At 49.4% G+C, this 12002-nt stretch overlaps 1 protein-coding gene across 3 annotated transcripts in view; it reads right to left on the bottom strand.

Annotated features, from left to right (window-relative positions):
- The window catches only part of DPYSL2 (dihydropyrimidinase like 2), a 104280-nt gene that overhangs the window by 56297 nt on the left and 35981 nt on the right, over positions 1–12002 (bottom strand). For 2 of the 3 annotated variants that reach the window (XM_070416627.1, XM_070416628.1), the window contains 2 exons: positions 7429–7517; positions 5580–5764 (listed from right to left, as the gene is read on the bottom strand). In XM_070416627.1, the coding sequence (XP_070272728.1) occupies positions 5580–5764; positions 7429–7517 (274 nt within the window). Of the gene's footprint in view, positions 1–5579; positions 5765–7428; positions 7518–10909; positions 11324–12002 lie in introns of those variants that run through there. The other variant, XM_070416629.1, reaches the window with a different exon arrangement.

Here is a 12002-nt window from a genome sequence, read left to right as displayed (position 1 = left end):
GCACATTTTGTGGTGACAACTCTGGTCCTGGACTTGGAAACTTTAGTCTGATGTGGTCGGGCTATTTTGTAAACATTTTCTAACCCGAGTCAAATGAATGATGCAAAGGGAATAATCAAAGTATCAATTACAGATACATTCATATTATAGTGTGTGTGTGTGTGTGTGTGTGTGTGTGTTCACACACGTGTACTAGTCAGAAGTAGGGAGCAAACCCAAATGCCACATGGATGCAAAAATGACAAGCAGTGGATGTGCCACAGTGACACTGAGCCATGTCTCCCCAGGAGAGCCAGCCAGCGGGGCCTGGGAAGCCACCTCGCCCGTGCTCTGGCTGCCTGCCTCCGGGCGAGGCTCTCCAGGAGCTGGGGCAAGCCCAAGGGGTTTGGGGAATGACCACGGAGTCTGCCATGGTGCTCAGAGCCACTCCTCAAATAGCTGGGACCTGTGCCCTCAGATGCAAGCTCTCCCACAAACAACCAGCATGAGAGCTGCTATCCCACTGCCTTCGCAGAAGATCCAGAAACGAGGATACTGGTGAAGAGGCTGCAAACATCAGACTATAAACCCTCCTCCCATCCCAGGATTCTCAGGCTTCAGGCATCAGATGAAGCAGAAAACCAAGTCCTGTTAGTGTATCCATCCATCCATCCATCCATCCACCCACCCATCCACCCATCCACCCATCCATCCAACAGCAGGCAGTAACTGAGTGGCAGGGCTGGGTGGATGGGGAATATTCAAACGAAAGAGACAGAAGAGCCTTGATCAAACTGTAACACAGGATGATGGCTTAGGGGCCGTGGATAAAAGCCCAATGATTGCCTAGCTGCCAAGAAGCAGCAGCAGATTTCCAGGAAGGGGGCTGAGCAGAGGCTTTGGGATGGAGTGGCACCTGGGCTAGGCCTAGAAGGGTAACAAAGATTCCCGTGGGCAGAGGGAAGGGGGAAGGGCATTCTGACTGAGGTGGCAAAGTGAGCCAGGCTGAGCAGCAGGACGGGGCCACGTCACAGAGGGCCCTGCGCTTGGGCTGCATTCTGGGAGCAGGAGGAGCCACGGAGGGTCTTGGAGGAGGGAGTCAGGATCAGCATGTGCAGGATGAGCCCAAGCTGCAGAGCCGGGGTGGGCAGGGAGACTCCTCAGAAGGCAAGGAGGTGACAGAGGTCTGAGTCAGGGGCAGTAAAGGGTTGGGTGCCAGAGATAAGAGACAAAACTGACTCGATTCAGCACAGGGTGACTGTGGGCCTAAACCAGCATGACAGCGGGGACAGCCCTCTCTGAGGCTGGGCGGCAGGAGTGTGGGAGAAATGGTGTGTCTGCTTGGGGATGGCTGCATGGAGGTGCCTGGGGCGCTCCCAGGAGCCACACCCCGTAGGTAAATGACAGTCCGGAGTTCAGGAAGAGGGCCTTCCCAGCTGGCAGCCTTCTCTGTCCTCGCCTTCTCTGTGCTCCAGTCCCGTCCTCATCTCTGCTGGGTGACACCAGGGGGGAGGGGAGGAAGTCCCTTTGGGCATGCTGTGCCCAGGTGAGCAGACATGACAGCCAGGCTCTCCTCTCTGGGCTGGGGCTCCCGCTCCTTGGAGATCTAGAATCCACAGAGCCGGCATGGACCCCCACCTCCCGAGATCCACACTTTCAAACAGCAATCACCGGATCCCAATGCAGGTTCACAGGTTCCACCCGCAGACTCTCTGCTTTGATTGGTCGGGTGGGGCTCAGGAAGTGAATGTTTTAAGATGCAACCAAGACTGTGACACCAGGAACAGTCTGCTGACCTGCTCGGAGAAGCCCTGCTCCCAGCAGATGCTCGGTCAGACCCTCCTGCAGCTGCAGCCCCTGGCTCTGCTGAGAAAGTAGAGGACGAGTGGGGGTGTCAACAGGGAGGGGAGGTTGCTGGCACCTTAAGTGAGATGGGTAATACTAACATCTGAGTGCTCACTACTACGGCTGGGTGCTGCTGTGAGGCCTCCAAGTCAGTATTTGAAACAACTTTCCCCATTTTGCAGTTGAGGCGATTGAAGCTTAAAGTCAGGTCATCCAGCAGGTGGTGGTGTGCACTCCATACCTGTCCCCTAAGGCACAGGGTGTGTTGGCAAGCTACGCCCTTCCCTCTGGCCTCAGTCTCCCCTCTTTAAAATGCAGAGAACTTTCCCCACCTGCTTCCAGGAGACTCTGGGGTCTTAATGATGATGATCATAACACCGCTGGAAAGCCAGCAGCATTTTCCCCAAGCAGCACCCGTGCCACCTCCGGGACCCTTCAGCCAGCCTGGATGCTGCCTGCAGGGCACGTCTGGACCTCTGCCATCACTGGATGGAAAGGGCAAAGGGCGTTCCTTCTGCCCTGTGCTGAGTGCCGCAGACAAAGGTCTCACTATGCAAGTCTCAATAGAAGGCTCTGTTTGGCGGCAATAATATTATTTTCTGCTGCTGGAGCGTCACCTCCATTTTTAAACTGGGAATATTCGGCTGCATTCTCCTCTGTGGGCCATGCCATGTCAGAGAGAAATGACACCCCCAGACCCTCTGACCTGGGAAACACATGGAAGGGGGCAGGTGACATGGCTTGGAAAAAGACAGAAAGATGGGAGGAAGAGGTGCAGGCTTCGTTGTACCAAACTGCTTACTTCAATGGCTTGTCTCTGCAAGTTTGCACTTGAATCTCTAAGCATTTCTTTCTGGCCTCGGTAGTGATTAAAGAAGCTCCGAGCTCACCAAAGGAGCAGATCATGGATACCGATGAAGCCACCTTAAGCTAGTTCTGTGCAAGGCTCCTTCTCTGGAAAGCATGCCCGGGCCACGCAGTCGCTTGAAGCAATGCAGAAAGTATGACCAGCCAGCAGGAAAACATCCCGGTTTCCTCATCGGCATGATTACTGCTTATCTCCTGAGGGAAGGACGGGCAGGCTAGTGGAAATTCTATGGAGGTCAGTAACCACGGTGGTTATCTGTAAGCGTAGCTAACACTTTTCTCTGGATGTAAAAACAGTGGAGTTTGGGGTGGGACAACTGACCACATCCTTGCCACTTCTGATGACTTTTATTCTTTGGTGTTTGCTCATTAAATCCCCCTACTCTTTAATGCATCCCACACCTGCATTAAAATGTGAACACATTCTGCCCAACTGAGCAGGGCAGGCAGTCTGACTGCTCATTGCTCCTTCATTCCAATCTGCCATTAGGCATCTGCTGACTATTCCGGGTCCCTGGACCAGCTGCTAGGCTCATGAGGATGTCCCTTATCCCTGCACAGAAGCAACCACCTGAAATGAAGGAAGAGAAGCCCACAGCCACTGAGAAAGAAGGCCCAAGAGAGAAGGCAGGGCGTTGGCAAGAAGGGATATGCCTACCTGGTGAAGGTGGCAGGAAAGGGAAGGCACAAAAGGGACAAGAAGCAGGAGAGGGGCCAAGAATGGGCCCAGAGTGAGGAGTGCAGAAGCACATTCAGGAATGACTGATGGGGTCTTTCAAGGATGTCTGAGAAAAAAACAGAATTTTCTGTATCTATTGAACAAAACACATGTTATTAGAGGAAAACTGTCTCTGAGCTCCAAGGCAGGAGCCGGAAAGTACCCCAGGGCCATCTAGTGCACACCCTCACTGTGCCGATGAGCAGCTAAAGCCCAGAGAACTGAGGCGACATGCCAAGGTCACACAGCAAGTTAGTGTTAGAGAGACCAGAACTGGGGACACTTCCACCACGGAGGGCTCCGGCCCAGCAATTCCTCCAGGGGCCGGCATCACTGGCCACTCCCTCAGGAAGGACTTATTAATACTTGGTGACCAATGCTGGGACCTACAGGGACCCCATATGAATCCACACCAGAGGCAGACTATAACCTTGATTTGACCTTGCAGGCTGACAGCAAGCTTTTCCAAGCTCCAAGTGTGGCTCCCCAGCAGGCCTTGGAGGAGAGACAGAAATGCCCAGTAGTGCCAAGTGCATCCTGACAGATACAGCTGACAAAACAGCAGGCTTTCCCATGAGGCCAGAGTCCCAAGGCATGCGGGGAGGGCCCCCTTGAGAATGCACCTGCTAGGTTAGGTGATGTGTGCAGCAAGAAAGAAATATGAGCCCTAGCTGGTTTGGCTCAGTGGATAGAGCGTCAGCCTGTGGACTGAAGGGCCTGGGTTCGATTCCGGTCAAGGGCATATGCCCGGGTTGTGGGCTCGATCCACATTAGGGGGCGTGCAGGAGGCAGCCGATCAGTGATTCTCTCTCATCATTGATGTTTCTATCTCTCTCCCTTTCCCTTCCTCTCTGAAATAAATAAAAAATATTTTAAAAGAAAGAAAGATGAAGGCCTAAGCTTGGAGGCTCTTTCTGGGCAGTGATGAGAAAGCTGAAACAGGAGAGTGGTCTCTGACCCTTCAGACACACGGAAGACCAGGACAGAGAGAATGCGAGGAGGTGAGTATGTGATTTAAAATGTAGGGGAGTTCAGACTAGGAGGGCAAGGCAGGTGACGTTCTTGTAGGTGGTAGGATAGAAAAGAGGAAGCTTCAAGACAGACCCTGAAGCCACAGGTAAAGAGACCATCATTCTGAAAAATAACCAGTTAAGATAGGTTTTCCTAAAGTATACATAGCTAAGTCTTCTGTTAGCTTTTCGGACAGATTGTATGTTGACTTTCACTCTTGGATAAAATCTTTTCTTTTTTTTTAATATGTGTCTGCTGGCCACTGTGCAGTTTGCTTATCTCCTCAAAAACAAAATATTTGTCAAAGGGGCAATCAGTAGGCATGCTGAAAACTGACCATTCGTAAGTAAACTCCTAACGTGTGTGCTATGACCCCAGAAACAGACTTTAGATTTGGCGGAATGAAAAGCATAAACCCTTCAAAGCAAAACATGAAGGGTACCCGGCTACTGGTGGGCACAGGTTTCTTCCCAGATCAGACGAGATTGGGTGTGTTCAGGGTGGTATGGCTGTAGACTACAGTTTTCTTATCTAAATGAGAAGTAATATTATGTGTGGGTCTCAACAATAAAGAATTTTTTTAAAATATATTATCTGTGGGTCCTTCTCCAAGAAGGACTGCTCAATTCTATTCATGTCAAATGCGGGCCGGGAAGAACTGCCCCCGTCTGATTTTCTCATCAGTGGACAAGAGATTCCTGGTTCAACATGTGCTGCACCCCTCCTCATTTCGAGAAGATGCACCCTCAAGAATTCTTTAAAAATCAGAATCAAATACTTATGAGCAAAAGCTCAAAATTGGTAGCTTTGAGGATTACTCTGAATGCTGTGTTTTCACAGTAACCACAATCAAATCACATTTGCAATTTAACTTTTGTCTGAAAGTTCTCAGGCAGAGAAAGCAAGAAGCCACTCCTTTTATCCTACCACAATTCTCTAGATCCGTATTCTCAAGTTCCATTGGAGAAGTTAGAGTTGGACAGAAAACGCGAGTAAGAAAACAACTGCCTGGCCACCCGCACCCCCACTCCCTTCTGTGGCAGATCAAGCCACTGCTCAGTTCAGCAACTTCTAAAAGAAAAAAAGGCAAACAACACAGACTCATTTTCCCGTGGTAAAGGTTCCCGAGTGCGAAGATTATTATTGTAAGCTGTCTTACTGATCATGGTGGTCCCACCAGCCAGAGCTGCCTTGGTGCCTTGAAAGAAGTCATCAGCAGAAGTCATTCCCTGGTCAGGCATCTGGAAGCGGGTATGGACGTCGATCCCTCCGGGAATCACCATCCTGGAATGGGCCTCGATGGTCTTGACCCCTCCTGGCACAATCAGGTTTTCTCCTATTTGCCTACATTAATAGGGTGGTGACAATGGTGGTAAATGAAATGTCCTTGAATCCAGTGAAATCTGACAGACATTTTCACCAAGCCCCACCCTATCCTTCCCGTGTTCACTAGACTTTTCCAGTTACTGTAATTATTCATAATATATGTGCACTCCCCACTCCCTACCACCAACTAAAAAGCAATGCAGCGCTTACTAGAAAACAAAAGTTAAATAAGGCACCAGAGGCCTAATCAAAGAGTCTTAGTTACCAGAAAACCCCTAAAATCAAATGATAACAAGTCCCCAAGGAATTTACATAAAATGACACTGCACTTTTTCGATAAACACACAGTTGAGCTAATTATCTTATAGCAATTTCCTCCAGATCTGTTGGCACTTTACAAACACGTATTTTCACCAAATCCTTTGCAATATAGAGAAAATAGGGGAGAAGCAAAAAATGAATAAATAAATAAATAAGTGAACACTATGATTAAAACAATTTGAAAATGTGGAAGCATGTCATTAGCAACTCAGATAAGGCAGAAAAATTAATATTCATTATGTTGAAGGATATGAATTCATTTCCAATGTTTAAAAAAAATATCTCTGCTTCATCTTTCTAACAGTTTTTTTTTAAAGGAAAAAAGTAATCAAGGAGAAGTTGATAAAGTTCAAAATCAAATTAGTGATGACTAAAAATAGCCCCCAGGCTTGCTCACTTCTAGGCCAGTGTCTTTCTGCTAGATTCTAACTGGGGGAATGGGACAGGCAAGTCATGGTATGTGAGAGCCTGGAGCAGAGACTGTCATAAGCAAACACACATGGAGAAAACATTAAATGTGGCAATGGTAGGACCTATTTTAGGTCATAAATCAGGGTTTGAGTTTCTAGGCAACAGATACATCCACTCCAGTTTTCCACTCCTCAGCAATGGTTTGCCGTAGCACTTGATGAATGCTGCTTATTCAGAAGATGTCATTTGCAGCAATGTTTGTCTTTAAACAGATGTGCTATTTCTCTGGAGCCTTATGAGCTGTCCCAGTCGGAAGGGCACAAGGATACTGGTATGTACTCAGCTCACTTAACCCTCTAGAATCCAAAAATACCCTGATGCAATAATTGCTCTGTTGTTAGAAACACAATACACAAGCAACACAAGGGCAGTCTTACTGGTGTTTCTTGGCACTTAAAGAATGAAACCTAAAATTCCCTTGGGATGAGGCAGTAATTTGTCTATGTTACTTAATTTGTTTTCCTTTGGCCCAACCACTGGATTCTTGATTCAGAAAGCAGATGTGCTATCTTGATAGAAAAGGGTATACTCACATTTGTGTCCTTCCATTGGGTAAAACATGCAAACAACTACATTCTAGGAAAACCTTTAATATATGCAATAGATCCTAAACCAAGTATTTGAGCTGGCAACAAGAAGAAATTGTGTCACCTGGGTTAAAAATAGCAAGTTACATAATGCGTTAGGAAATGGGTATGCATTTAATTGTAGCTTTGAATTCCTTAAATCTGAGTTTTCAAATTCACAAATTACTACCAATCAAAATGGGCTTAAATGGATACTAAGTCACTCTTTGAAGTCACTAAAGCTTGATATTATGTGTGTGAATTGTAGGTGATGCTTGGGAATACTGGAAGGTACACGAATTCTTCTATATGAGTTACACTTACTTGATCAACCCATCTTCCATGTATATGTCTGCATAGAATGACTGGTCATCATTAACGATTTTACCTCCTTTGATCAGAAGACGATCACTCTGAAACAAAGACATACTAAGGTCACAATGTGTACCTGGCCCATGAGGAACATTAGTTCTAAAATAAGTGAGCTAAGGACACATTTCACTATTCAAAGTGATGCTCAGCCCAGCCGGCATGGCTCATGTGGAGCATCAACCTGTGAATTAGGAGGTCACAGTGTGATTCCCAGTCAGGGCACATGCCCGGGATGTGGGCTGGGTTTCCAGTGGAGGCATGCAGGAGGCAACCGATCAATGATTTTCTCATCATTGATGTTTCAATATCTCTCTCCCTCTCTCTTCCTCTCTGAAATCAATAAAAATATATTTAATGCTCAAAATGAGCCAATTTTGAAAAGGTTCAGTGACAATGGTGAACCTGTATGTAGGAACCTATTTGACACATGATGAGTAGAAATATGCTGGTAAAGCTCAAAGCTTATCATAGATTTAAAAACAAACAAAAAACCTTCTTTCCAGAAGACAATACTTTTTAATGGCTTTAAGCTAAACCTCATTAAAAAAAAAAAAAAAAAACACCCACATGTAGGGAAGTCAATTCTTGGCAAGCTTTGTGTGGGGAAAAAATTAACCAAAAGTCTGTTGTCATGGCAAACTCGACACAAACACACTAGGTTCCACCATAACAAGGTTTCAATTCAGCCTGTTCATTATATTTGCATTTCATTTTGAGATAAATCACAGCAATTGTAGCAAAGAGAGAAAAAAACCTCTTCAATTATACACCATTTTAACTATTAAACTGTTAAGGAAAAGGTAAAGTTTTATGACAAAGTAGATGAGAGGACAAGTTCTAAATCTAACACCACTATAAACTGTCAATTCACTTATAATATAATTAGTGTAAAAAATACATATGACAAGCAGCACATGAGGGCCAAGAATATAATGAAAATGTTACTTTATGACTCATCTCTATTCCAAAGGCTTTGATGGAATGGGACGTTAAAATCAGTGGCTACACACCTGTGCTATTCCACACTGGGTTGAAATGTTACAAGTTAAAGCACAGATTGCCCTCTTAACATGCAAAATATTTCAAAGGAATGGCATTCATCTTGACAATCGTTAACTCTAAGTTGTTACAAAACAACATTCTCAGCAAGTGCTATTTATGCTTAGCACCTGCCAAAGAAAATATTATAGCAAATGTGTAGTGAAGAACACATAAACTATGAGACCCAGATAGATCCTTTTACACAAAAATGTACACATGGGTTTACAAAGTATTTATTGTCTCTCTAACATACTGAAAAACAGATCATTAAATTTTGTACACTTCAGTCTGCTGTAGACTTTGGAAAGTCATATGGGACTAAATAATCAACAACAATTCCTACACTTGTATAAGTTAAATGTAAGAACCTTCACAAAATCCAGTGAGGTGGATGGAGTAGATTCTTAACCCATGACACATAAAGAAACTGAGGCACAGAGAGATTAAGTCACTTGCCCAAGGTCACCTGATCCCGTACACTTTCCTCTGGCTACTCAGAACTCCCCCGCAGGATCCCACTTTGACAGGATAAATATTGCCTGGGAGCAAAGAGAAACCCTGCCCTTCACCACCTGCTCCCTCATTCGCTGTGGTACCTGTCCCAGCCATCACTGTGAATCCCGGAGGAGAGAGAGAGAGAGAGAGAGAGAGAGAGAGAGAGAGAAGCCCTGTTCACTCTGTGCCTTCCAGAAGGCTTCTTACATAAGAGGCGGCTGTGATGATGGAAGGAGGGAGACCATGCTATGTAGGTCCTCCATAGTGCACCCAGATTTTAAGGGTAGAGGGGGCGCTCTTTTAAAAGTCAGTCTTGTTTGCTCTTTAATTTTTTTCCTCCCCACACTGTCAAAACGAAACTGCCTTTTTCATTCAGGAAGACAGCGATTTATTTGAGACTTGCAGCCAATGTGCTCTCCACCCCCACACTCCAGACTTCTTCCTCCTAACGGAGAATATCGAACATCGGGTCCCCCTCGCCCGGCCCTTTGGGATCCTGGGTCTCTGGCCTTTTAGAAAAAGCTACTACCCACCCTCGCCCTTGAGCAGCCTTGCTCATCCTATAAAATCCTCTCCAGCACACACCCCGCCCCGTGCTTTGGTCTCCACATCTCTCTCCTGCGGATGGGTGTGTCCTTGTGCATCCACAGGAGGCCGGGGTGCCCGTGGCTAAGGAGGAGACCAGAGGCAAGCGCGCCCTCAGATCCAGCCCCGAACACATCTACACTTTTCAAGGATTCTCTCGGTCTCTGCCTCGGCCCTGGGTTCTACCCAGCAATCGGTTGGCCAATTGCAATTGCACATCATTACATAACAATGAATACCCCTCGCGTTCCAGCCGCCCTCCCCAGCGTTTCATTGGGGATGTGGATAGAGAACTAAGACTAGCGAAATTTTTTCCAGGAAAAGCTGGGGAGAGGATGGGCGCGGTGGGAGTCAGAACCTGTGTTCATCGCTGAAGCATCGCCAGTTCATCGCGTAGATGTTTTTCTCGTGATTTACAAACTAAGCACCCCTAGCCCCACAAGTGCGCCAACACCTCCGGCCAACGGGACCATTGTCTGCCGAGGCCCGGCCGGGCCATCTGCTCCGCGCGTCGCGCAGCGCCATTACCTCCCGAGCCGGGCTCGGCGCTGTCCCCGGCGCCCACCCTCCCAGCCCGCTTTGTATGCGCCAGCACGGACGCCTCCCGGCTGCAGAAGGGACAGAGGCAGAAGAAAGCCAGCCCCGAACCAGAGGGCGAGAAAGCCAAGAGGGCCACCGACACCGGCCCCTGGTCAACAAAAAGCCCACTCCTGGCCCCCACCCTTCTCTGTTCATCACCGCGTCCCTTTTTTCCTTCCCGTTTCCACATCAGCCTGGTGCACCCTGCCCTTGCAGCATCCCTCTGCTGTCAGTCCGCCGCCAGGCTGAAACCTGCCCCTTTTTCTCGGGAGCCGGAGGAAGGCTCCAGAAAGCCCTTTATGGCGGGGGCGGGAGGCACAGGGAGCTCCATCCACTTCCCATTCCCCCGTCCAGCTCCTAGAGCCCAGCTCGCAGCACGCAGCCGGAGAACAATATCCGCGCTCCAACCACGCACATTCAATCTGGCATCCATTTGCTTACACCCCCAGGCCGGCACTGCAGCATCTCGCTCTGACAATAAAAGGATACAGCGGCTCTGGCGCGCTACCCAGGACGACCTCAATGCACTCACGCTATTTTAATGTCTTACAAATCATGTGGCTCATAATTCTATGATTGCGTCTCCTGCCACCACGATCGCCTTCTTTAGTAACGGGGGCGGGGGGGGGGGCAGTTAGGTCCCTCTTCCTCCCCCTCCTTAAAAAAAATTCCTTAGATGTTCTGTGCCACAAAGGTTACTGGCCGACCACAATTTCCCAAGTGCCAAACTCACCGTGATGCGTGGAATATTTTTCTTCCCCTGATAAGACATCTCTCTCCTGGGAAAAAAATAATTTCAAGAGGGCAGCTTTAAAGCAAAAAAATGCCAAAAAAAGAGAGTTGGTATTTTATTTTTTTTCAGGATTGAAAAAGGTGCAACAGCTTAGCTAGTCTTGCTGATAACAAATTCCAGGAATGTAAGAGATCAACGCAATCCTCTGTCTCTCTTTCTTCCTCTCCTCCAACACAGCCCCAGCGAGGGCGGAAAAAAAAAGAAAGAGAGGGAGAGAACAGGAGGGAAGGGGGTGGAAATAAACTACAGCAATAAAAGCCTCGGTTCGAGTCGGCCACCCGGCGCATGCGCCGCCAGCCACTCCCTTTCCTCTCAGGCGAAAGCCATCCGCTTCGGGAGAGACGAGCCCTGATTGGCCACAATCGCGGGACATGCAAATGCCCGGGCGGGAGGGGAGCGGCGCGAGAGCGCGAAATGCTGCAGAGAGCGGCGAAGGGCGGCGGCCGGGGCGGGCGGCCGGTCGGGGGGCGCGCCTTTCGCGCCCTTTCTTCGGGCCAGCGCCTCGGGGATAGTGGCTGCGGGAGCCCCAAATGCAGCAGCAGCAGCAGCAACGCAGGGAAAATGGCGGGTGCTCCTTAGGAACAGGGGGAGCCCAGCCCGGAGTCGGTGGGCTGCCTTGGAGCCCGAGCGGCACGCACCCGTCCGCGCGCGCCCCGGTGGATGCCGCCCGCGCGCCAATCCGCGGAGGCCGCCGCTGCAGCCCCGCGTGGGGTGACTGCGCCGAGCCAATGGCTTCGCTGGCGGCGAGCGCGCGACTGCACCACCGGCCGGCGCCGCGCCGCCCGGGAGGGGCGCCCGAGCTCTCCTCCCGCCGCCCTCGCCTTTCGCGAAGCTCGTCCTGCCTCCGCCCAGGAGCGACGGGGGAATTGGCATGGCAGCGAGCGGAGCGAAGGGAGAGGGCTCGCCGCGGCGCCGCCCGGCCCCGCCGAGGGGCGGCTGGACCGGGGCCCGCGGGCGGGCGGGGCGGGGCGGCGCGGCGTCCGCAGGGCTCCCCGGGGCGAGGAGGGGTGCGGGCCGGAGGCGAGGCTGGAAA

Source organism: Myotis yumanensis, unplaced genomic scaffold, assembly GCF_028538775.1.
Source record: "Myotis yumanensis isolate MYYU_CA2020_CCGP unplaced genomic scaffold, mMyoYum1.0.hap1 SCAF_5, whole genome shotgun sequence".
In the NCBI taxonomy this organism is placed as follows: domain Eukaryota; kingdom Metazoa; phylum Chordata; class Mammalia; order Chiroptera; family Vespertilionidae; genus Myotis; species Myotis yumanensis.
The sequence above is the reverse complement of the archived record's forward strand: the minus strand, read 5'-3'. Positions and strand labels throughout refer to the sequence as shown.